Consider the following 26,400-nt stretch of genomic DNA (forward strand, 5'->3'; position numbering starts at 1 on the left):
GCGGTCCGTCGAAGCCACACTGGCGCCGGCTAAGGACCGGACCTGCCACATTGGTCAGCGTCTGGTCTCATCGGCGGACAATGGCTAATGCATTACAGTTCCGCCAGCACCGGCCAGACCAGGCACAGGCCAGCACGACTGATTACGGCTAATGGTTAGACAATTGTGCCGGTGCCTACGGGATCCTTTGAGCCACGCGCAAAACACATCCTGGCTATAGGGGCTCGATACGCATCTCTGTGTTGTAACATCATGGAATTGTCCCATACACGGCGTTGCAAACGGCTAGCTGAGTGATCGTCGTAGCCAAAACCAGCAGTTTTGACTGCGCCGGACAGCGGGGCACCAGAACTACATACACCCTGGGGCAGGTGCGTTTGAGCCTGGTCCCGCTCTCACTCACTTGAATCGGTGCGTTTTATCCAGCCACACGCCGCAGACGACCGAGCCCAGCATACCGGCCAGGACGATGACGAGTCCAATCCGACCGGCGTCCTCCTCCGCTGTCTGAAACAACAGACGGACGCCATGAAAGTCCCGTACCCCCCCCCCCCGCCGTCTGAAACAACAGACGGACGCCATGACCGACGTCCTCCTCCGCTGTCTGAAACAACAGACGGACGCCATGAAAGTCCCGTACCCCCCGCCGTCTGAAACAACAGACGGCCGCCAAGACCGGCGTCCTCCTCCGCTGTCTGAAACAACAGACGGACGCCATGAAAGTCACGTGGGCTGGTGACTCAACGGCTCCGCGGCAGAAACACGGGGGGGGGGGGGGCACAGTACTTAAGCAGTCTGTTCCGCTGCTCCATCGTCACTTCGGAAACTTAAAACGTCATCTGGCCGTTATTGAGGGAGGGGGAGGGGGCTCCAGAGTGCTACCGTGCCGCGGAAGATGAAGCCGTAGATGGGCTTCAGAGCCGCACAGGGAAGGGACACCGCAGCCAATACAGTCGACAGGCCGGCGCGACGATGCTTGTGCATGTGTTCGCGTAAACGTGTGTGTCGGAGGACTTCACGAGACCACTGCCGTGTGTGTCGGAGGACTTCACGAGACCACTGCCGTGTGTGTCGGAGGACTTCACGAGACCACTGCCGTGTGTGTCGGAGGACTTCACGAGACCACTGCCGTGTGTGTCGGTGGACTTCACGAGACCACTGCCGTGTGTGTCGGAGGACTTCACGAGACCACTGCCGTGTGTGTCGGAGGACTTCACGAGACCACTGCCGTGGGTGAGTTAATCCGTTGAAAAGTGAGGCGAGGAACTGGACACTGGTATACATGCCAGATGTGGATGACTAAAGGTTTAACGATGCAGTACGGAATCGGGATTTTTGATTCTTGACCTTTTATTTGACACAATTTAGGATCGAGCCAATGTGTGGCACACAAGCAGGGCCTTGCACAATTCAGCTTATAACATGATTGGACAAACGAAAAGCACGAAACCATCAGGCATTTGTCAATTTACCATTGTTTCATGTCCAGTGGAACTCTGTCACTGACCGTTTTACGGCCTAAGATGGCGCTCACTCAAGCCAGATATCGTCCCTTTGTTTAACTTATGCTGACGCGCTGTCCTCGGCTCTTGACTGAGCCGGCGCGGGTCGCTATTGTTTAGGTGCTGTAAATCATGCAGCTTATGCTGGTGACATGGTTCTCCTCTCGACCACACCTGTCTGTTGATAAAGGTCGTTGGACATCTCTGAGAACTTACGCAAGACCAACATAAGAGGAACTACACCGCTAAGAAGTGTGTTTGCATAGCGATGCAACCAAAGTTGCATACAATTACGAGGTAACCACAGATCCTCTGGAGTGGTACACGTTTAGCGTACTTTAACGCACGCCCTGGTGGCGGTTGAATACTCTTCGCCCTGGGTGGCGCTGGGTGGCAATCTGAGCCCCCTGATATCTAAAAAAAAGCAAGAGAGCTAGACACTCAATTCACGGAATGGGTTGATCTGTATAAACATTCACTACTGTCCAAATTGTATGTTTATAAGCCATGACCTTTGGGCCAAATCAGGTAAAACCAGGTCAAACCAAAGAATGGTCTCCAACGTGCCCCGACTTCCTAACGCAACCGCCCTGAACCTGAATACCTATTTTAAGCAAAATATCATTGATGCTTATTTTAGGTCACCGAGCTTGTTTCAACTTGAGAATGTCATAGTACTATTATTTTTGTTATTCAACCAGAAGTCTAGCATATTGTTTTGATTTTGTCAATTGAATAAGCGTCAGGGATTACGCTAGGCCGTGCATTTCTAAAAACAAGGAATCGATCTGGGTCATTCCAGGTCAGTGACCTACTATGACCTCAAAAAGTCCACAAAGATACCTGTTGCGGTCGCTATTATCAAGAAATTCTAAATGGCTTCAGAAACTGTCTCATTCAGCAAGCTCCCTAGTAGAAAACCAGATCGGTTTGGCCCCGGTCTGGCTTTCATACTTGGCCCTGAGTCGATGGAATTTGTCATAATCCTAAGTCCATTGCTGAAGTGCCTACGAAGCTATCTCAGAGGTACATGGCTTCGTCTAACACTCCGTTGTCGCATCAGGTTGAACATCAGATCTCTAGAAACTGCTTTCGTTGACAGCCACGGCTCGGCTTTGATCTGCCATAGGTCAAAAACCTTTCAAGGAAGATGCAAATGTCATACAAAAGTGCTCGTTTTATATGCCTACAGCTGTGAAAAATTTGGCGCGGCCACGCAGCACCCTCGGAAAATCATTTTGTAAAAGGCTTTATAAGGTGGCAAAGTGACCCACCACCCGAACGCGTGCTAAGATACGCCCCTTGTTAAATAACCATGTACACCGATTCGCCACAGATATATCGGTATCCTAAACTGCATGGCAGTGGTACCAGCTGCGTGGAAAACCTCGTTTTTCATAAACCTAACCAAGAATGTGAATCGGCCGCCGGACGCCAGTGGCTACGGAGCCTCAGCTAGTGCTGGTGCTGACCATCGGGCGCCAGCGGCTACAGAGCCTCAGCTAGTGCTGGAGCTAACCATCGGACGCCAGTGGATACGGAGCCTCAGCTAATGCTGGTGCTGACCATCGGACGCCAGCGACTGCGGGACCCCAGCTAATGCTGGAGCTGACCATCGGGCGCCAGTGGCTACGGAGCCCCAGCTAATACTGGAGCTGATCATCGGGCGCCAGTGGCTACGGAGCCTCAGCTAATGCTGGTGCTGACCATCGGACGCCAGCGACTGCGGGACCCCAGCTAATGCTAGTGCTGACCATCGGACGCCAGCGACTGCGGGACCGCAGCTAATGCTAGTGCTGACCATCGGACGCCAGCGACTGCGGGACCCCAGCTAATGCTGGAGCTGACCATCGGGCGCCAGTGGATACGGAGCCCCAGCTAATGCTGGTGCTGACCATCGGACGCCAGCGGCTGCGGGACCCCAGCTAATGCTGATGCTGACCATCGGACGCCAGTGGCTACGGGGCCCCAGCTAATGCTGGCACAGGAGACACGATCCTCACTACATGAAGAGTTCTACTACAAATTTAATATTTGTTTACATCTATAAATGGCACGGAACATTTTGTTATGCTGTGCACTGGGATGGGACGGCAGCAGTCAGCAAACCTGTCATGAAATGTCCAAATATGGCTAAAAGTCGGATGAAATCGCCAACGCTATCGCAATGGGATGGGCAGGAACTACATTTACGAAAAATTAGCTAGGTACTTATGTCACCAATTCAAGTTCTCCGCGATGATACTGGCCACAAACATTGCAGCGCATCAGTATTTTCAAGCACGTGCGGTGTAGTGGCCTTCCACTTACAAACTGCCACGAGTGCACATCCAGCTTTTTAAATCGTCTATGTGTGAGGAATGAGGAAATCAGTCGTGAAATTCAATGAACGAATTAATTATGAACCTTACATTGATAATGGAAATGATATAATAAATATCAGTTTGGAATAGGGCTATGATATACGGATACAAAATGATTTGGAACAGGGCTATAATATTCGGCTAAGGATGAAAGGGCTATATGAGGAACATGGTTGGCTAAAACAGCTTGGCAGACAACAGCAGCAGACAACCAGCTTGGGTGCGCTCTGACAGTTCTGGAGCCGCGCACAGGAGCAAGACGCGTCCCCTGTAGACGCGCCAAGACACGCCAGCATAAAGCGTCCTGACTAAAGGGGAAGGAGAGTCACGGGTATATGAATGTGTTTGGTTAGATGATAGGTGCATTATGCAGGTAAATGGAACCAAATTTCACATTTGTTTACATGGCTGAGTGGTAAGTCGATGGATATTACTTGAAGCCTCACTCCTTCACTCTAGACACACTCCTCCGCATTTACGCCACCCGCAATACTGAGAAGACACTACACGGCATCTGGTGTTCGTTTGGCGGGCCAGTCCCTTGATGTGGTAGATTTTATTTGTGTGGCCGCTGGCAGCTTGCGAAAATAAACAGCGCAGAGGCAAACATGCAATAGCACTTGGGGCAGTAACAAACAGACCAATTTCGTGTGCGCCTGGATTGTGTCGCAGAGCGCAGACCACCGCTCTGGGTTAAATGCGGGGCAGATTACTGATGGACGCAACGTTGGACGACTGTTATAATACCTCTCAGTCGTTAGGTGCCTTCACGTCACGCAAACGTCTCCTTGAGTAAACAGAAATTGTTCGAATCATCATCCATCCAGCGATGGCGTCGGTACTAAACAGCTGTATATGAGGCTGACTAGATGACCAAATTTGTGATGAAATAAGCACATAAAATGCAACCAGTCTACCCAGAAGGCTGAATGCATCAGCAATCTAACAAAGCTGAAAACGATGGTATAATTGTTCGGATTATAATCCTCGTTTGGGGTGTTAGTCTGTACACAACGTCCCAGCCATTAAACTCTCCGGCCGTTGTCGGGTGTTGTGGGCACTTCAGGACTGTATGATGTTCGGCTTTCGGCCACATACTCGTCAACACTAGAGCTCTCTCATCAAAATTTCTGGAAGTTGAGCCAGGGTATTCTGATTGCAACTCCAGTGCTTTATCAATTAAGCCAAGGAAATGAAGTAATGAAACGTTGTGTGCATACTGACACACCAGACGAGGATGATAGTCTGAACAATTATTCCTGATACGTGATACTGATACCTCGTGTCAATCCTTTCGTAAACCTATAACCTGAGACAGGACGAAAATAAGAGGGATGGGAGGGCAGGAACATTCCATACATGGGCGACGGCCCATATTTTTGTCTATGGAGTGTGGGCGAGGGCACGGTGTTAGCCATCCTTCTCAGTTAACCCTCCGAACTTTTGTATGCATTATGGCCCAGCGTTCAACGTTAAATGCATCGCTCATCTCCTCAGCTGTCAGAATGGTAACCTGGTGGTGTGAGCAGACAGGATTTGTATATCTTGAACCAGGGTGACGCTACGCAACCGTACTCCTAAAGACGAAGAAAATATGCTTCCGCGGTCGGTGAACAGCTCACCACGACAAAAGACGAGAAAGCAATGACTGACACGATTCTGAAAATGCAATAAGCAAATTCAAAGTATCGCCATAGCGTTACTAGACATCAAGTAGCAGGGTCAAGCAGGCAAATATGGTAAATCGGTGTTCAGTAATCAATAGGTTTAGGCATCGCCGGCTCGGGATCGATGGTTTGTAAGTGTCTGAGGTCCGGGCCCAGGTTCGGGGGCCAGTGGGATGACCAGCACACTTCCAAAACTGATGTCTGTTTATTATTCCTATCGCCCACAGACATGCACTGTAAGCTTCATTCAGGGTTTCATTGATTTCACTTAACATGTATGTAGTGCGCCCAAAAAATCTTCTTTTTTTGGCGCCGCCCCGCGAGATATCCGTAGTCTCGACCAAGAAACCTACGCAGCACGACGCAATACGAGACTAATGCTGCACAGAGAGTCATAGCTGCACAAGGAATGCGATAAACGTACGCCCTCGCAGGCACGCAAACTGCAAACACGCGCCGCGACTAACCTTTATGAGACGAGGTGTTTGCGCGTCACTTCGCATTAAAAGAGCACGAACTTTCCGAAAAAAGAGTTCAGCAACTTACTGGTGTCACATGTAAGATACGCGCACAATTATTCAATAGATATCGTGCTTTGGCAACCTATTGAGCTGTAATTAAAAAAAAAAACATAAAGCGTTAGGGGTAAAATCCCGCATTCAAGACTACGCGGGTGTACTAAGCTCAAAATTTTGGGCAGGGTGGATTGCTATGACTCTCACAAAGAGACACACAGTGCCGTTCCTGTAGAGCAGCCGCCAAGCGCGACAAAGGCGTGTTAAGGCGTCGAGCATGCCGTCAGGTAGACCCGCAGTGTGTGTCTGATGTCGCGGCCCGCGCCATGCGGCAGCCGCCTGCTGCGGCCCGGCCATGTTCGGCCTCAAGCCGGATGTCACCGGACCCGCCGATCAGCACCGCGACAAATGACGTCACGTGGATGACCTAAACCTAGTTCCATGACACACGAATTCAACCAATTTTAACTTGTGACTGACGTAGAAGCAGGCCAGCTGGAAACAACTCTATTTTACTTGAGATCTTTTTGCGTTGTGGACCATTGGCGTGCCCGTTCGGCGAGACCAATTTTTGCTCTATCGTGTCCATACGGCGCAAGGAGAGTCACATCGCAGTTTGAAAGCGGGTGGATTCGTGCTTTCCTTTCATCAAACCAGACGCTGGTCATCCGCGCTCAGCCTAATAAAGCGCAGACTCCTTCCCCGGGGTCGCGCGAAGATAATGTGCAGAGTTCTGTCGCTATCCGAGACGTAAATAGCATAAGTCAAGTGATCATCGTGTTGCAAAACTGGACGGAGCAGAGCAGTGGGCGGGAGAGAAAATAGCAAACGTGCTCTGTGGTTTGCAGCAAGAGGAATTTCCTAGTGAGAAGATTAACGCGCAATGCGTTCGGTTCACGATATCGACGGCGTTGTAAGAGTCACTGCAGCGTATGCAGGATTTCGATAAAGTACAAGTCTTTACTGAAATACTGCGGCGCAAAATGTCTTGTACGGCGATGCAACAATACTGCATTCTAATAACCTACTTATTCTTACGTGTCTATCTCATTTTCTTTTCGTCGCCTTTTAGTCACATGCCTGTTCGTACCTATAAAAAATCGATGAGGTATGAGCTCGTGTTGCCGGTGACACACTTTGCTGCCTCTTTGGAATACGTCCGTAATGCGCTTACGTTCCAGTCCGGGCTACCTAGCGGCTGCGATTCTGGTGATACGGGGACTGAGTCCCTGGGTAATGTGGAGATCCTCAAAGGAATACCTCATACACCGCGCCGGTCCGCTCCCTGATGCGACAGGCCCTCTGACCGGAGCATCTGGCAGCGGATCGATGCAGGGGCTTCACCTGACGCAGGAAGATCCCTTACCGGTGCAGGGAGTCCAATAATTGGCGCCGGGACACCAAATCAGATCACCGACCCCTGATTGAAACGGTGCGGAGGGCCCCTCGTTCGGTACTGGGGCCTCTGACTAACACAGTCCTTCCACTGTCTCATTGAGAGTGTAAACCCTTGTCGTGTCATTAATCATATCTCCGTTCACTGTCAAGAGGGCCCCACCAACGCAGGAGGCCCTGTGACATTTGCTGTCCCGTCCCTGTCCCTGTTCAGCAAATGTTTCCCTGGCCGACTTGGAAGGCCACTGTCGACACAGGGCCCCCTGTTAGCCACTGTGGGCTGACCCCGACCAGCACAGGGGCCCTTCACTGTCTCAGAGGCGTCGGCCAATGCAAGAGGTTTTCTGATTGGCATTTGCAGATCCCGACCTGGTTCCTGCGTGGGAAAGTACCCCAGGACACAGATCGGCACGAAACCGGCTGCTTACTGCTCAGAATTGTGGTTTCAGTCAACTGACTGATCTGGAGACTCTCTCTGTCCCATGGGACCCCTATCGATGCAAGAGGATCTCAGACTGGTATTCTAGGAGCCGGCCTTCGCGCCGTGCTGCCTTCATATGGCCTCCCACCCGCCGTTCAGACCCTTCCATCGGACACTGGATCGCCGGCCCCGAGAGGCTCTCTGAACCCCTCGAGGCTTTCGGAACCTCAGAACCAAAGAGAGGTCTCATGTCCCTGCGCCTCCCCCGCTATGTGCGCCCATGATAGTATCGCTCTTGGAATTTGGTTCATTGTGGAAATCTCATTTTAGGATCGTTTATGGCGTCCCTGAAATTAGGCGTGCCTTGAAGATGAAGGTTATCATGCCCCTAAATAAAAGTGTTGGTATCCCTTCGCCGAAGGGGCCGGTCCAGGAACCGTCATGGTGAAGATAGCGAGGTTCTGGCGCCACTGCATTTTGTTGTCAATTAAGAAAGAAGGTGTATGAGTCGATCACATGACCCTTTCAAATTTAGCGTCTCCTTGTTATGATGCCTCGAACTAAATGTTTGCGTAACCCTTGCCAAATGGGTGAATCCAATATGTTGTCGAAGATGAGGCATGGACATCGCATTGTCCCTCAGAATTAGTTGCCTCTTGGAAATGTATGTTTTAGCCTCTTTGCGATGTCAATGGAATTTGGTGCCTCTTAAAAATAAAAATGATCGTGCCCCGCATGGATGGTTTTTGGCGCCCCTGTGTCGAACGAGCCGATCTAGAATGACTTCCGAACAACATGGCGTAGCCGCAGCAAACTTTGCCAAGCTATAGCAAATTAATTATCAGATTTTGGGATAGAAAAAATATATCTTGCAAGGGGACTGACCTATAGCATCTCAAAGTCAGGTTATAGCTGTCAGTGAAGGGCATTTCCAGAGAATCGTTGTATGTGATGCAACAACGGAGTGTTGGATCAGCTAAACCTGTGTGAGATAGTTCTGTAGGCAATAAACCAATGAAATTTCGAATTGCAACCTATCGCATTAGCCTTAAATCAGGTATGAAGGTCAGACCGAGATTAAAACTAGCCTGCTTTTTTTCTCGGGGGACTGGTTGCATGAGATAGTTTCTGGTGCTCAGTTCGAATTTATAAGTGACAGGGACCGCAGCAGACATGTTACATGGGCTGATTAACGGTGAAAGTAGGTTACTGACCTAAAATGACCCAGGTCCAGATTTCGTTTCAAGAAACACCGCCTAGCGTGACCTCTAGCGCTTATTCGAACGACAAAAAAACATTTTTGTAGGCATTTAGTCACCTTAAGCTTACAAAGATCAAAAAACGTCACTGACCTCTTTTAATTTTGCTTCGAACAGATACCCAGCTTTACGGCGGTTGCATGGGGAGGTATGGAGGCAGTTGGGACACCAATCTGAGGGTTAATTCTGTCTTGCCTTCTTTGACCTTAAGGTCATAACCCACGAACTTCAAACTTTGGCGCGAGTGAATCCACGTACACACCAGTTCACCCTGTGAATTTGGTGTTTCTAGCTATCCTAGTTTCTGAGATCTCAGGGGGTCAAATTAAACCCCACCCGAACAAAGGGTGTTTACCGGCCACCCCGACGCGTGTTAAGTGACTCACTTAGATTTAGTGCCTCTTGAAAATCAAGTCCATGGTAACCCGAAATGAAGGTTTCAGTGCCCCCCGGGCGCAAGTGGCCGACCCTGTATTACATTGAAGTGGGAGGCACAATATTGCTGTCGCCTGGAATTTGGAGCCCGCTAAGAATGCCGAATCGGGGCTCTTGGTGGTCACCTCTGAAATTGGGTGCCCCCGGAAAATAAAGGTTGCGTTGCCCGGAAAAAGGGGGTTTAGTGCCTCTTCGTCGAAGGGACACATCTAGGATTTTATTGGGGTGAAAGTCATAACAATTGTGGCACTATTTAATGTTGATCCCCTTTTAAAATGAGAGTGGTTGTGTCAATTTTTGGAACACAACACTTTGGAACACCACATTTTTGTGTCCCTGTTGTAACCCTTGAAAAGGCTCACTCGGATTCAGCGATTCTTAAAAAAATAGAGGATGTTTTGTCCCGAAACCAAGGCTCTGGTGACACCACCCCAAGGGGTCGGTCTGAGATTTCGTCAGGATGGGAGGCACAGCGCTGTTGTGCCCCTGGATTCGGTGTTCCTTGAAAATGAAGGTTTGTGGTCCACTGTGGTTCTCCTGGAACCTGGTACCACTCGAAAATGACAATTTGGGATAGTTCGTGTTGTCCCTGTAATTCGGTGCATCTTTAGAATAAAGGGTTTTCTGGGCCTGAAATTACGATTTTTGGTGACCACTCGTCATGAGATTTTGGTGCCACTTTGGCCAAAGAAGGAATTATGGCCTCCATGCCCCCTAGATCTGCCACTGATGCTGTAGAATACGCCTTCCGTTAAAAATCCTGCACCGCTGGCTAAAATAAATGTGGGTATACGTGTAAAAAGTAGACAAATCGAGCTAAAAAGCTCGCTAAATAATTCAGAGCACCAGATAACTCTAAGAAAAATCAGTTGATATATGGGAGTGATCAGGGCGTGATGCTCCGGGCGTTCTGTGGCGGAATGCCCCCGGGGCTGATAAGGCACTCACCAGGGGCAGGCAGGAGAAGATGGCGCCCGCGTTCTGCTCGGAGCGCTGCCCGCACAGCCTATGCCCTTAATTTCCCATGGTGACCGATCGTGAAAAGTGCCATGAAATTCTGCCGCGCCGTTCAAAAGACCATATCTGAGCCCTTTACTGCTACAACCATAGGCCATCTTATGCCGAGCTGTTGGCAGCCAGCCTTTCAATGGATGGCGCTGGGCGACTCCATTTATCTCGGGGCAGTCTCAGTTGCACAAGCTTTTTCGCCGCCCACAACGTTTAGCCTGCCAGCCCCAGCTCCCACCGCCAACCCCCAGCGGACCCATATCTCACCGAACGAGGTCTGCTGGGGGCAGCTCAATGACGGCCTCTGACACACGCCCACTACAGTCCCTGACAGCGAGACAATGTGCGCGGCCTGCCGGGAACGGCCTCTGGTGGACGGCCACGAAAATAACGGACGGGTTAGAATGTGCGAAGCGGCCTGGTGTAGACGCGGCCTGCGGGGACTGGACGCCTGGAGACAGACGCAACGGGGGCACGGGGATGGGTTCGTGAGTTGCAACACTCGCGTCATCGTGTCGCTTTAGGCTGCGGGCCATCTGCACGCGATAGAATAAATGCTACACCATAGACGTGCTAGGGAAAGGTAACCAATCAACGACAGAGATGCTCACCAAAAACGACGGCCACGGCTAAAGTCGAGATGCAAACAAAGCTCTAGAAACAGAGCCCAACTCACGGGGTAATAGATGAGCACGACCTGGTTGAGCAGTGTGGAGATGGCGTAGAACACGCCGACGTTCATGCCGTAAGTGACGAGCAGCAGAATGTAGTGCCGGTTCTTCAGCAGGCGCACGATGCTGAGAAGATAATGTTCGGGCTCGGCCTGGCGCAGCGCGGCCTGCGCCGGCGACGGCGGCAGCTTCGGCTCGTTCTGGAACACTGCGGGCCAGGCCGGGCCGGGTCGGGTTCCGGTCAGCACGAGATCACGACCACGGCGCCTGCCAGCCCAGGTCGGCCAGCTCCCCACAGACAAACTGCTGCTTATGCTCTTCGTAAGGCGTGCGGTGTACACGTACGGGTTAAATGCAAGTCAGTTTAGCTGAGTGCTTTGTCTGCCACGATATCAGTCCATTTGACCTGTCTTTGGAAACAGGAACTATGTGGCTCGCAGGCTCATACCGTATGTGAAAGGCGCGGTTGTGTCCTTTGGTGATTGCAAAGCTGGGTCAAGGCGCCGAGGGACCACTCCAGCGCTCCTTTACGCCACACATATAACTGGACGGGGCTCACAATTGGGGCTGGCGTATGCAAGGGCCCCGGTCCAAAGGGGCGGACACTCCAATGCCAGCCAGAGGGCCCTGCGCACAGATCGGAACGCCCTGAGTTCATCAGAGTATACATGCCGGCCAGGCATCACCCGTACTGCACAGCCGACTCCGTGCCGGTACGAACGTCAGACCCCACTTCCCGATCAGCTACAAAGCCGGCGTCTGCGATTTCCACTGGTCGCGGCCCCTGTACCTGTCATGCACCCACAGTGCCTGACAGGTGGTCCTATGTTCACAAAGGGCCTGAGCCGAACGGAGACAGTGTTTGATGAGGCCCGAAGAGGGGCCGGGGCGACCCAACGGATCCCACGATGAAGGGGCATGGGCAACGGAGATCATAACGGACCCGACGACCCCAACGAATCCGACTATCAAGAGAAATGAGCTCCCTGCCACAGGAAATCCTTCAAAAAAGGTGTCACAGAGTCCTCCAAGCCACCGAGAAAGAGCGACAACCAGAAAAATACATTAAAGATGGCGGCGACGGCCGTCTTGAACTCCGAAAACGATCAAAGTTGCACAACTAGCGCCTAATTTGAATCTCCTAGTTACATAGAACATATTTCCACGAAAAATTCGCGGTATTTGACATTGCAGGGTCTCATGTAGGAAGTATAAGGATGGCAACTCGACTATATCAGGGGCCCTTTCTCAACCCTGTGCCTTCTCCCCTCCTCGCCAAGGCTCTGGCTGCGCCCCTGTGAGCCACAGGTGAAGCGAACTTCCATCTAAAATATGGTGACATTCCCTAGCCACCCGGTACATCAAGAGCTTCGCTCCCTGAATTTCCCACCATTCGCACCGGATCTGAAGATATGAGCTGAAGACTGGAAGCTGCTAGGTGAAATTCGGGTGAAAATAGATTTCCCCTACGATTTAACTCTAAAAACCTGTAAGCAACGTTGCTAAAGGTCGGCACGACGAAAAAGGGAGAACATCACCCTACAGCGCGTGTTTGGCGCTGTACATATATGTTGTTGTCTAGTGGTCCGAAAGCTATGCGGCGGTCATATGTTAAGCGCAAGCAATGCTCACGACCTTATAAGAGTTGCTTGAGGGCATCGGGTCTAATCTTGAATCTGACGACCAAGCGGGCCGTTATTACACAACAGCGACTGGCATGTATCAGTCAAGAGCTTTCCTCTTGAATTGAACTCAGGTGCCTACCTTCGACGGTAATAAAGCTGTAACTGCGGCAAAACTTCAGTTTTATCGTTTGCATGGTCAAACAAAAGAAAATGGCGCGGCAATTCAATTTCGGCTTCTGTCATCAGCACCTGCATGGCGTGGGGTCAGGTGGGGGCCCACGGGTCCGACGGCTGCTTTCAATACGGCCAAAACAGCCACTTGCCTCCTCCGCTATGTTTCCGGACTTATCGCATATTTTTTGAGAGTCGATCCATGCAGGATTTGATCCCGGATCCACGCGGTCGTGGCGTGAAGCCCTCCCCGCTGGTCCGCACTTCGCCCTGGCGGCGCGCAGGTTGTGAGCGGTGCGGCGCGGCGTCACGCGGCGATCGCATGGCGTGATGTTTGGTACCAGCGTCCAATGCTGATTGGACGCGCCCCAGGGGGCATGCAGGGTCCAAAGTCACCGACTCCAGATCAGGGAGTGCGGGCTCGCGAACGGATGCCACCGTGCAGCACGGCTGCACATCCGGACCGGACAGCTCATACTGGGAAGGCAGCACGCCGTCTTGCGAGCTCAGGGGCGCAGCCAGTCTTAGCAAGGGGGATGGGGACCCCGGGGTGACAAAGGCCCCCTGCTGATGAAAACCCCTCCCCCCAAAATACAATACCAAAGTTGGCTCACTTGGTTTCGATGAAGCCCAATTCACAGTTCTTCAGAGATATTGAGCGGCCCCATAAATTTGGACGTGGATCATTAATTGAAATGAAGTAAGCATTTTGTAGTGATATGGTCAAACCATGTTTGCCTGGGGATATCCAATCTTTCTTCAACATCGACCAGTGAAAAGCGTTTTGAGCAAAGGCAAAAACTTTGATACTCAGCATTGCTGTTTCTACAGGTCGTGCGGCGACGGGCGACGGCTCGCAGACCCCTGACAGGAATTTTTACCACTTTTGCTGCCATCTGTCCAGGAGTTTACAAATTACCCCGTGTGATCACAGCTTGCTACAGCAGAGCTCCGGACCGTGACTCTCTCCGCCATGACCGTTATTTCCATGTATTCATTACGAATATCTATGACTTAATTTTCGATTCAAGCCAACGGGCTTGCTGTTGTGCAGTAAAAAAATGTCATGGCGACAAATTCACACCAGAAATGTGACAAGAGTGCTCACGAGTAGACGCCATTATCCGTGCCAGGTTGGTAAAGCGTGCAGACATGAACACGGCCCGGCTCCGGGAAACCACAACAGTCGGTGGCAGGCGGTGCCACGACGAGGCCGCACGGGGCCACTACGCCCTCTGCGCCAGTCTAGCAGTCTTTCGCCAAGTCTCTCCGTAGGCAGGAAGGCTGGCAGCTGCAAACCGTCGCGGCCACCGACGTCGGGACGCGCTGGCGAACAAAGGTGCGGGGGGAGGGCAGCGACCGGACCGCCACCGCGGCGCGGGCAAGAACGAGGGAGCCGACCTCCAACTTGGAGGGCCTGTGGAAGACCCATTCTGATATGTTAAGGGACCATTCTGAGCCATAAAGATATTATGTAAACCTAGAATGTCCACTCTGACCTGTGCAGGACTCATTCTGGCCTAACATCCTGGGTTCCGTCCCTCTCCCTGTTGAGCAAGGAGCCCTAGTCCTGCGGGCCAGTCTGCCCCCTAACACAACCTCCGACCAGTCCCTCAGGCCCTTCAGTCTGTTCAATGGGGCTTTTGGTCGTCGGCCCCAAGGGTCCTGCAGTCCCCGCGCGATCTAAGGGGTGTTGGTGGGGGAGGGAGTGGGTGGGAGTCGTGTACCCCCGCGTCCTCCCTGCGCATGCCCCTGAGTGAGCTCCCGCATGCTTACAGATGCTGGCATAGCCCCGCTGACCCCGCTCCTGCGGAGATTGATGTGAGCTGTATTGTTCACAAGTGTTAAAATAAGAGGCTTTTCCAAACAGGTCAAAGCTATCGATTTAGAAGGGCAGTTGACGTATATGGGCATGGCAAGCATTTGATGCACATATGCTGTAACTTGCATTTTCCCAGATGAACTGGTGTTTATCAACTCCGAGCACCAACAGATCGAGAACTGGAGCCATCAACGAGTCTGTTTATTCATGTACTGCTGACCCCTAGTCAATATCTGAAGTGACCAGCACCGTTCTGGAATCGAACATGACATCACTTCATCAAAATCAAAGCCCGCACTTTACGAATGGACTCAACACCACCTTAAGCAATACTGTTTGGAATGAAGGACTGAGCGGCATGATACGCAGGGGAGGGGGGGGGGGGGGCAGCGGCGCGGGAGGGAGGCACGGACTGACGCCTCCCTCCTTCAGCTTGATGTATGGCCTTGCGAATTAACTCACAGGAATTGGGCTTACCGCAAAACGTTATGGAGTGAACGATGTAGTAAGTTACGGCGTACTGTTCTGACTCATTCAGCAGCATTCTTTTTGCTAGGAGTTTTCTTTGACGCTATGACAACAAGCCAAACGGCACCTGGAGATGCGTGAAGGTGGACACTAACATTAAATTATCTGAGCCTTAACCTTGTTTGGAGGTCCACGATAAATGAAGCTGCCAATGTCGTAATACCCATAGAACGTGTGCGGGGATGGGTTTTGGGCATACTTTCGCTTGCCGTTGATCATATCCCGGGGCGTAAACATAGTTTTAAACGTTGTGACCGAAGAAGGTCAGCGGCCATGACAGATTGCAGCGTGTAAAGCACACGCGGCAGCGTGGTGAATTACTATGCGAGTCTCAGACAAGCGTCATGCTTGGCGTCCCCGTCTTATACGGACTTGTGACAACAGTGCGCATATAGCCCATCGTGATCGACGGCACATAAGAGGTCGTGTTCCAAGCGAACGTCAGAATGTATCTTTTATAGCAGGTACACATACTGGTAGCCAAAAGGTGCTGGTGAACCTACTACGGTGCACGGTCTAAATAAATGTGCAAACGTGTGCAGAAGTGCACGGAACGGTGTGTGAACATGGCCAACAAAAGAGCATGCTGGCTCGGGCGCACAATACTTACCGGCAGATGCAGTAGCTAGCAAAATGTAGCACACACAGATATCAAGTTCGAAACACATAAAAGCGAAACACTTACGCAGACTACGTTACGGGACCTATGGGAGATAAGGCGCCAGCGAGTTACACGCACGAATTGACGGCGTGTTGTGCTGACAAACACCACGATATAACAGCCCGGAGAAATAGCACGGAAACGGCTCACTCTTGAGCAGGGCCCGTGTACTTAAAGAATCACGCAGTCAGACGATGGATTTCATAGAGGCTTTACCTGGGTCTCGGATGAATCTGGTGCCTGGTTCAGGGAAAATGAAACCAATTTACAATCGTTGGCGTCGAAGACACTCTTACAGGGTCACGCATATCCCCAAAACAGCAAGTCGCGACATTGCACGCTTTGTGACGGTGACAGCGAGCACATGAGCAAGCCCTGTTAAAGGTGTGCATGTTCTACAGCCAGTTCACCATCCACCGCACGCGGGACCTGGTCAGCCTGACCGGCAGACCAGAGCCGTGCTGTGGGAACTCACCAAACGCGATGGTGAGGAATAAGGCCGTGGTGATCGCCGCCTGGCCGTAGAACATGATGGAGAGGTCGTGGGTGATGTCGTCCAGGTTTGCTCTGTTCTTGACGATCGAGGGTGGCACCAGAAAGCCGAGGGCACATCCCAGCTGCCGGCGGGCGCCCGGTGTCAGGACGCGCCTGTGCCGCCACCCACCAAGAGCAGGACAAGCACCAGGGACATGGCCTTGCAGACCGGGTAACAAGGTGGGGGTCAGGATGCAGACCCAAGTCGCGATTGTAGGTGACTGTGTGCTGATCATGCTCATCGAGAGCTTGCGCCACAGTGCAGCGATGTTACACGGTGGGCAATGTAAACATTTTAAATAAAGTGTAGTGATGTAAGCATTTTATATCGGTCAAAGCAGTACACATTTTATAGCGATGTCAAACCGCACTCCAGCTGCAAATTGTAATGAAAATTATGAATGGTATAAAGTACAATTATCTCGGTAATCGGAAAGAGTTTGCAGGTCAAAAGCCGAGAGACCCGAATGTCGCAAAGCTGACATCGAAGACTTAATAGGCGGAGAAACACAGTCACAGTTTGGAAACTTCAGCACCGTTGCGTTGACCTCATCAGAACGTTCTGAAGAGGCGCTGAATTGTCCACTGAACAACACTTCTCCCGCATGGTTTCGCACTGCGGGTCATAATTGGCATGGCAAGATAGCGGACTTAGTGGCGATGTAAGGCGTGTGTGGGTGTGTGACGGTTGGCACATCAATAAACCATGGCGTCGACAACCTTTCCTTGTTTTCCACCAGCCAATACATTCTTGGGCTTTGGCTTTGCCTGAATTTGGCACGCATTGCATGCATATAAGCTACAAATCGCAACTTAACAGCGTACAGGCCAATCAACATAGACACCGTATAAAGAAGAATTTCAGCGGATATAAATATTTTCATTCCTGATACCAGGGTGCATGCATATTTCATCACATCGGAGTATGCACACTCCTTTTCCGTGTGCTTGTACGTCATCTTGCATAAACGAGCATGCCAGATCGGTTCTGTTATCCTTGCATTTGAAAGCGATTTCACGTTTACTTGAACCGGCTGAAGAATGCATCCATAACGGCCAAGTTCAATGCCTGAACATTTTTCGCTGCGGAGCTCTCACACAGAGCCCTTCCCCGTCAGCATTTAGAAATCGTGTAACACTTAGCTCCATTTCAGGACACGAAGCAACGAGTCAGCCGCCAATAGTTGATATAAGCGGGGAATGTCTGCGGTCGCATTCACATGAACACCAAAAAGCCCGGTCTGGAGGCAAGCCACTAAATCTGACCTGATTCCCGAAGACACCAATAGCGCAGGCAGAAGACACCTGGCCGGGTCCGAACCACACGGCAGCCAGCTTGGCCGGGATGCCGAGGATGAAGATCTGAGATGCGGCCGACACCGTCTGGCCGATAAAGGTGACGTAGAAGCGGTCGGGCGAGAGGCTGCCCACTTTAATCCAGGACCCCAGCATGGTGCCGAAGGAACCCAGCATGACAGCTACACGCAGGCCCTGATGGACAGAACGCCGGCAGTCGGGTCAGCAAACGCGCAGGCCTAAACCCCATTCATGCAGTGACGTCTCAACAAGACCAAAAGCCCATCGCCAAGTGAACTCGTGGTGCGATTACTGGAGCACAGGCGGTGCAGGAAGCTTGCTCATCTAGAGCTGCCAACAACAATCACCACCCATCGGAGCAATCACAGTGGTCTGCAGCCGCAGCACGTAGAGCGTTTGAAATATCCAAACAAATGTAAAGCCCGCTATCGCCAGCGCCATTTCCGAATGTCACGCTAAAATACATTGCAAACTTGCCTCTCTCATCTCCACATCGCTTCTGACCTTTTTGTCGAGGATCCACGCGGCTGGAAAGATGAGTGGAATGTACAACACCATGTAGATCATCGACGTCCAATCTACGGAAAACGACGTCACGTCGTAGTAGCGGACGATGACATTGTTGATGATGGAGTACTGGATCCACTGGAAGGCGTTGGAGGTCGAGTACAGCACGAAGAGGAGCAGTATGGGCCAGCGTCGCTTGTACAGCTTGCAGTTGTAGGCGGGTGTGAGGAGGCCGCCGTCAGAGAGCGGCGAGCTGCCGCTGGTGGCAGTCATCAGCGCCTTGGGCGACAGATCATCCCCGGTGCTGGAGCTCATGCCGACGGTGCCGGACGGTCGCGGTCCGCTGGAGAGATCACCGCTGTTCGCAGCCGGCCACGGGCGCCGGCAGACGCTGCAAAGCACGGATCTGGTGGAGACAGCAGAGGAAACAGTCTGCTGGGGAAAGCGTCGCTGGGACGACGAGCTTGTGGTCCACAGGCCGGCGGAGAGGCAAGCCTCACGCAGGCAGGACTGAGGCAGATAGATCTTGGGACGCAGCAAGCGCCGCGTGTGCAGAGGTTGACTGCAATGATCGTGACGCAAATTATATCGATATTGGGATCTAGGACCCAACTAACAGATGCATAAATGCCAAACAGTGGGAGCAGCACACCATGTTGAAACGCACACAAAGGCATGCGCTTTTTTCGTGCAAAACGCTATCTCACCGATGGCGCCAACACCAGTGACATTCACTGTGCTCCACGCGGATTGCTCTTAATTGGCTTTCCGTATTTATTGAAACTCAAGAAGAGTTCCGCACCAAGACATGGCATGACCGGCATGGCCGATTTATTTATAATTACATGTCCACTTAAATAAACACGGCAGGGTTTGCTACGGATTGCTTTACATCTCGATAAATCAAATACATGCATTTAAGCAAGACAGACCCTTATTTTACTTCTAGACCGAACCGAAATTTTTGATTACAAGCAGCTTTTAGACACATCAAAGACCGAACACTGACCATATTACCTCTCGTGTTTTTCTTGACCATGAGTACACATCGCAAAGTGACTGAATAGACACAAGTTGTTGGGCTACCAGCACGTGCAGGTATTGGTGTGTTTGCTGCACTGATCCAAGCCGCATAATGGAGGAAGCGGGCTAGGAAGTCCTCCTCCGGTGAGCTCGAGCTTGTGCCCAAAGAAATTGTATCAATCCGTGAATGCTGACCACGGTTTCCTACCTCCCATCACATTCCGCCGGAGCAGAGGGGTACCACGGGCCCGAACTGCACCTGAACTGCTGTAAGCCTGAGCTGCTGGGAACGCAGCGGTCGTGAGCCGCCAAAGGTCGAATGACGTCACCACATCACAACGACGGAAGGACACGTGACGTCACCGCCTCTCTTGCAGTGGCCGGAATTGAGGAAACGCATCGTAAACAGATCTGTCCCGGCGCCGCTGTCGCAATGGAGACAAACGACGCGAGTGGCGTGGGGTCCGTCGACCGGCGTCCGGCGCCGAGCTTACTCGGCGCCGGCCCGGAGTTGGTGTGTCACTGTGCTGCAGATACAGAGAGCGGCAGGGGCCGGCGCAGGCCCGAGGCTGGCCGGAGCTCGGAGCTGGAGCGGGACTGAGCTGGGGCTGGCCGGAGCTGGAAGCTGGCCTGGGCTCGGAGGTGGCCTTAACTGGGAGCTGGTCTGAGCTGGGAGCTGGTCTGAGCTGGGGCTGGCCGGAGCTGGGAGCTGGCCTGAGTCTAGAGTTGGCCTGAACTGGGAGCTGGTCTGAGCTGGAGGCTAACATAAGCTGGGAGCTGGCCTGAGCTAGACCTGGCTGGAGCTGGAGACTGGCGTGAGTCTGGAGTTGGCCTGAACTGGGAGCTGGCCTGAGCTGGGGGCTAACAAAAGCTGGGAGCTGGCTTGAGCTGGAGCTGGCTGGAGCTGGAAACTGGCGTGAGTCTGGAACTGGCATGGGCTCTGAGCTGGTTTGTTCCCGCAGCTGGCCTGATCCCGAGGCGTGTGTATCACCGCACTGCAGCAGACAGCTGGGGGAGAGCGGCAGACAGCTGGTAGTCGCACGCCTCGGCGCGGTCAGCTCACATTACGGCCGGTAGATGGCAGTCAGGTTGCATCGGAAAGGTTTGGCGTTTTGACTCTTGTGTAACATTGTTGCATGTCCGTGGCGTTCAGGTGGCCAGCTGTCACCAGGCTAACACTGGTCACATCACTGCTTCAGCTCCTGGTCTCTGAGCTTCACATGCACAGTAAATGCCTCGTATTGACTGGGAGCCTCGCGGCCTTAGAACCCGGGCTCAAAGTACAAGTTCCAACCCGACAGTTCACACCCTTCTATCAGCGGGCATGCTGGCCGTGCGGCATCTTTATCCTGTCATCGTTTCAAGATTGACGCACCGTGATCACCTATCCTCAAGCGCGCTGTTCGATTCCGAGCAGTGTGTCTACACCATTGACATATGCTGGGGTCAGGCTTCATTTACTTCTTCAAAACTTGACCTGGTGACACAACCATCGAAGGTATTAGCCTAGCATGTGCTGAGCTATTCGCCAACTTCCATCGGTTGGGCGAGTATAATGACCTAGTTCTCAAACATCTCAATATATGTATATATATATATATATATATATATATATATATATATATATATATATATATATATGCAGTGAAAACTTGATGACAAGGACAGCAATGGTAATCATATTTATGCAATTGTCGGCATTTCGATACATTCGTATCATCATCAAGACAAGGGTATTATGGCAGAAAGGTGCAATGAAATATAAGTGCATTTAACCGGCATCGCTATAGATGGCAACGGTCACAGTTCACACAACTCAATAGGACCTTTCTGCGCGCAAACAAGACAACCCCAACAATACAAATATTACGCGAGGAAAGATATTTTTGACTCCGTATAAAAGGCTACCTTATAGTTTGCACAGGATATGCAGACTGCATAATTTTCAATGTTTTTTGTAAATATGAAGTGATTCCAAAATCCTAAGATGGAGAGAACTGATTTGACTTCGTGACATGATTTTCACAACTTGCCCCCGTGACCCAGCTGGGCTCAAACTAAAAAAAAATGATGCATCTAGATGACTCGATGCAAAATGTTTCAAGCAATTCTGAGACATAAATATGTTATATTTGAGGTTCATCTGTTAAATCTAGGGTTCAGATTTATCCATGAAAGTCCCACATTTGGGCACGTTTGTTGGGGGTCACACTGGCAAACGACTGCAGCGTCATAACACCAGATCATCAGGCAAAAATGTGATTAGTCTGGAATCGATCTTCTGGCATAGTGGGAGTCTTTGAAGTGCGCTATGGTTTGCCAGCCCCCCCCCCCCCCTCCAATTTCAAATGCATCTACCGTACACGAGATCACGTTATTTTCTTAACTCCTCACCAGCAGTAGATGGGTTAGTAGATGGAAGCCAGGAGAGTACTCTAAGCACGGCGATGCGTGTATTTTTCATGTGATTTAGCACACAGCTAAGCTAAGAGTAACGCTCCCTGCCTCCGCCTCCTGCAACGCCAAGAGGGCCGCCGGCGGGGCTGACCTCGCTCCGTGGCCGTTTCCGGTCGGACCCGGCTTTGGCTCAGGGTACAGCGGCCGGGCTGGATCCAAACGCACCGTGTCAGCCCCGCGCCCTGCCGGCTGCCCACTACCCGTGTTTACAGATAGCGCAACATTGCCCACCCTCCGGTGAAAGAGGATACGAGCGGGTCGAGCGCAGCGGCAGAGAGCTTCCGGGGATCAGGCAGAGGACTGGACGCAGAGTCAAGGGGCTCGGCTCAGACTGGGCTCAGCGACAGTCGACTACGACGGCTAGCACAAGGCTAGACGTGGCGGTTCATCCGGTGGAATGGACTGGGCTCAGCAACAGTCGATCCCGGCGTGATGGGTTGGTTACAGTTCAGTCTACCCCGGCGGAGTGGACTGAGCTCAGCGGCAGTTTAGCCCGGCGGGGTTGACTGAACTCAGCGGCAGTTTAGCCCGACGGGGTTGACTTAACTCAGCGACAGTTCAGCCCGGCGGGTTTGACTTAACTCAGCGACAGTTCAGCCCGGCGAGTCTTAAAGGAGTGGACTGCACATAGGGCCGAGGAGTTCTGGCTGGACAGGCTGGACGCGGCGACGACTGCACGTAGGGCCAAGGCCGTGAGGTCCGTCCGTGTAAACTCGACGCAGCTACGGGGAACTCCGGCCGCCGGCCGCACGTGCATAGTGCACCTGTGACGCAGCGATGGACTCAGACGCGGAGAAGCCCAAGCATGCAGCGCCGCGCGCTCCGTACGCGGTGGTCCGATATGAAGTCCCCTGCGAGTCTCCATCGGGCCAGAGCGAGAGAATGAGAAACATACCTCCGCTGATGAGGAGGTGCGCCTCTCTCCTATGCAAGTGGGCACTTGTACGTTGGACCTGCGTGGCTTATCGCGGCGCCGGGGAGTATGGTCTGCTGCATATTTGTGCTCTGCGGACTGGCTTAAGACTCCGGACCTTCAGGTCAAAAGGGGACAGCTCGAGCACAGGTGGCTGCCCGTGATGTGCGTGTTGTAACTTGAGACTGGCGAGAGAGTATCCGGATGCACTCGTGCTGTGCTGCGGCTCACGCGCGTCCTCGGACGTTCATTTTCTAACATCGCAATGCTGGTGTCCACCAATTGTTACATGTTTTAAGAAGTCACTTGGAGGGCCCTAGAAATCGGACGCAAAAGGCCAGACCGGACACCTGAGAACGTTGACACCTCAGCCCAAACGTGCATTAATTAAATACGATCGTACACGGCCGGAAAAATGCTGGATCTGCGACTGTACTATTATAATCAGGCCTACGCAGTATTCATCTCCCTTGTGGTAGATGTTCGGTTGGCAATGATCGTGTAGGGACCTTAGTGTTTCAAGGTGAACTATATACCGGACAGTGATAATGAACGGATGACAAGGCAATCATAAATAGCGGCTGCTGCCAACCTCGTGACGCAACAGCAGAATTACCAATGGCCGGAGTGCTCTATGTTCACGACATCCAAAGAAAAGCACGCACCTTCACGAATACACCATGTCAACATTGAGCAGACGGCTTCGGCCGATCACACTTAAGCCTTTATGGTTAATATCGCTTTCAACAGCTCGAGTAATTTATATTGCGACAGCATCATTTTGCTGGTTCGATGATCCACTTGTTGGGAATTCCGATTGGTCTTTTGAAGTCACCTGCGAGTTTCTGTGAAGCAAATGGGCATCCGCCCCCTGCATTCCTGTCAGCCGCTCTCAGGCGTGTGTCACGTGACGCCGGCGGCGCGGAGCCCGCTCAGGCCTCAGATCCGCCCCGCGTCACACAACTCCAACCCAGAGGCCAGGCCCCGACAGTGGTGGGGCGAGAGGCGGACGGAAGGGGAGGAGGGAGGGGGGGGGGGGGGGCACGTGTAGACGGTGGCGGCTCACCTGCACTCGGACGGGTCTGACCTGTCACGTGCCGACGGCGCGCCGCTCTGGCCGGCCGGCCGCCCAGCCGACGATATAAATACCTACTGTGACCGGCGTCAGCTCCGCCGCCGACGTCACAGCATCGATCCGCCGGCAGCGACATCTGTGGAGGCGGCGCGCGCTCTGCGGCTGTCGGGATCGGCTGCCGGTCACATGTGACCGGGGGCACGAGCCTGTATCACGCACGCAGCATTGGTCAGTGCGTGACCGGGTCAACTCCAGTAGACGGCCACCTGCCGAGCTTTGATTTCGCGCTTCTTTCGCCCAGTATAGACTGCATGCAGGTGTACAGCGTATGGCAGCACACTTTGGACTGGTGTGACCAGTTGAGTCGGCTATATCTATTGGTGTCGTCGACGTTAAGTTGCTAAGAATGATTTTGCCTGAGCTTTAATACCTCCCGCTTAAGGACGGGACATCGATGCGACTCCTTTAAGGTTTCCCGAGATCATATGTCCGATGCTTCTTGTAACCGCACCCAAATTTTCATTAGCCTATGGGGCATTCCTTGCGGGTGTTTTAACACAAAAGAACAGGTCTCCAGCATGTCTGATTCGTGCGCGCGCCCAGTATGCCACCTTGAGGTCCCGAAAAACGCATGCTTTTTCCTGGGGTAGCGATCCTCATACAATGAGAGCAAAAGTTTACCCTTGCACGTACAGCCCCCATGGCCAAAATTCAGTCACTTTACTCGGGTGAGTGGGCCAGATATTGGACAGTCATCTTGATAACTCCTCTATTTTTGATTTACACGCAACTCTTTCCTCATGGAGCGGCATAACTCCTCTCCGTGGCCGAATAGTTACTTTTTACCGGGCAATAAATAGCGCAGGGGTAATGAGACTCCGCGGTGTAATGCAACACATCGCTTAACCACTAGTTCTATAAATATCCTCAGATATTAATACACTGTTCATCGGTATCGGTAGCATTACGAGGTGCTGGTAAGCAACGTTACGCTCAAATTATATCGTGCTTCAGAGCTTCAATGTGCCTAAGAGAGTTTTGATCCCATTTGCACTTCTTACAACTAGGTAGCCTAAGTTTGCGTCGAGACGTTCCGAAACTTTTCAAAAAAGGCTCCTTTCCTCCACTGGGTCCAAACAAGAACAATTTTGCTGTTCAGAGTTTTAAATATTTCTAGAAAATAAGAATACAAAAAACACCGTCTGAAATGTGACACAATATGCTGATTTTAACGTGTCGCTCATCTTTTGCGAATGTCCTAAAATTGTCAGCGTGTTATGTGTCGTTTTTCCTCCTTGTCGTCAAATGGAATGACGCGATATCTCCATCCATGAAAAGTACGCTCACCTGGAACAGTTGCATAATTCAGGTATACATTTTAACAGTGCTTTGACAGCCGCCGCCATTGAATTTCGCCAACGAGCATAGGTTACGATCCTGTCCTCGAAGTGTAATGATTTTGTGTTTGAAACTGTGCAAACGATGGTATGATTAGCTCGCGAATGTGTCTGCGATGTTGCTATGTTTTAATATTTCGCCGATACCACAGGCTAACAGGTGACAGAAGTATCCTACAAACCACACAACAGGTCATCCGGCGTTGCAGGTCATCCGGCGGCGGCGGCCGGCGTTACAGGTCATCAGGGACGTAGGTCTTTTCTGGTGAACCTTAGATCAGTGCTATTCACATATTTGTTCAGCTAAGATCCACTTCACAGAGCAAACAGTATCAAATTTTAAATAACTAGGCATGTCGCTTGTTCGTGCGAAAGAGTTCGTTAGTATTGCGGAGAGGCCATCGACTTGAGACGTTGAAAGGGAAGAGTCTCTATTAGCCAAAGAGCTGCAAGGCAAAGGTGAGAGAGGGGCTGGAGGGGCGGCGTCGCACACTCCGAAATCGTCATCGTCGTCGTCGTAAACGCTGTCGCGGCTCGCGTCGAAGCCGCGCCAGCAGAGTCTGAACGTGGACTACTCGGCAGGGACCGTGCGTCCCCGCCCGCGTGTCCCCATAAACCCACGTGGGTTTATGGGCTCCAGATGGTGGGAACCAATCGACAGAGCTCACACCCTCGCGGAGCCGCCGCCGCCGCGCCGGCAGCGACGGCCCGTTTGCTCGCTAACATTGCTAGTCGTAGGAATCATGGCTGGCCTTAGCACCTTGCGATGAACGTGGTCAGGATGCTACGCGGGGTTTAAAATTGTCGTGCCGTTTGAGACGGTTAGCTTCGAATGCCTGCTACGCAGCTGTGGAATCGGGTTCAGTGAAAGACTGGAGGCTGCCGTTAGTTGCGTTCGTGTCGTGAAGACCTCACCGGCTTGAAAGACGTAGCTAACTGCTAATTTTTTAGGGCGCTGTTCGTCTCTTCTAAGATCGGCATCTTCATTGTCTAGTCGTTCTAAGGTTCGTCATATCTCTCGATCTGAGATCTACTAAGGAGAGCGTCCCTGGTGACAGCGTTAACATCCCTACCTATCTAGGAGGCTCGTTGTTTGTGGGTATCTGAACTGTGGCTTCAAATGTCAACGGAGGA

General features: G+C 51.9%; 1 protein-coding gene across 3 annotated transcripts in view; it reads right to left on the minus strand.

Moving 5' to 3' along the window:
* HisT (Histamine transporter) overlaps positions 1-26,400 on the minus strand; it is a 60,427-nt gene that overhangs the window by 2,119 nt on the left and 31,908 nt on the right. Inside the window, exons 1-6 of one of the 3 annotated variants that reach the window (XM_037212149.1) lie at positions 23,861-23,909; positions 18,399-18,792; positions 17,844-18,068; positions 16,519-16,660; positions 11,242-11,444; positions 404-507 (exon numbers count right to left, since the gene is read on the minus strand). In XM_037212149.1, the coding sequence (XP_037068044.1) occupies positions 404-507; positions 11,242-11,444; positions 16,519-16,660; positions 17,844-18,068; positions 18,399-18,716 (992 nt within the window). In that variant the 5' untranslated portion in view covers positions 18,717-18,792; positions 23,861-23,909. Of the gene's footprint in view, positions 1-403; positions 508-11,241; positions 11,445-16,518; positions 16,661-17,843; positions 18,069-18,398; positions 18,808-23,860; positions 23,910-26,400 lie in introns of those variants that run through there. The other 2 variants (XM_037212150.1, XM_037212151.1) reach the window with 2 other exon arrangements.

The sequence above is a fragment of the Pollicipes pollicipes genome, unplaced genomic scaffold (genome assembly GCF_011947565.3).
Source record: "Pollicipes pollicipes isolate AB1234 unplaced genomic scaffold, Ppol_2.1 Scaffold_3087;HRSCAF=3621_pilon_pilon_pilon, whole genome shotgun sequence".
Lineage (NCBI taxonomy): Eukaryota > Metazoa > Arthropoda > Thecostraca > Pollicipedomorpha > Pollicipedidae > Pollicipes > Pollicipes pollicipes.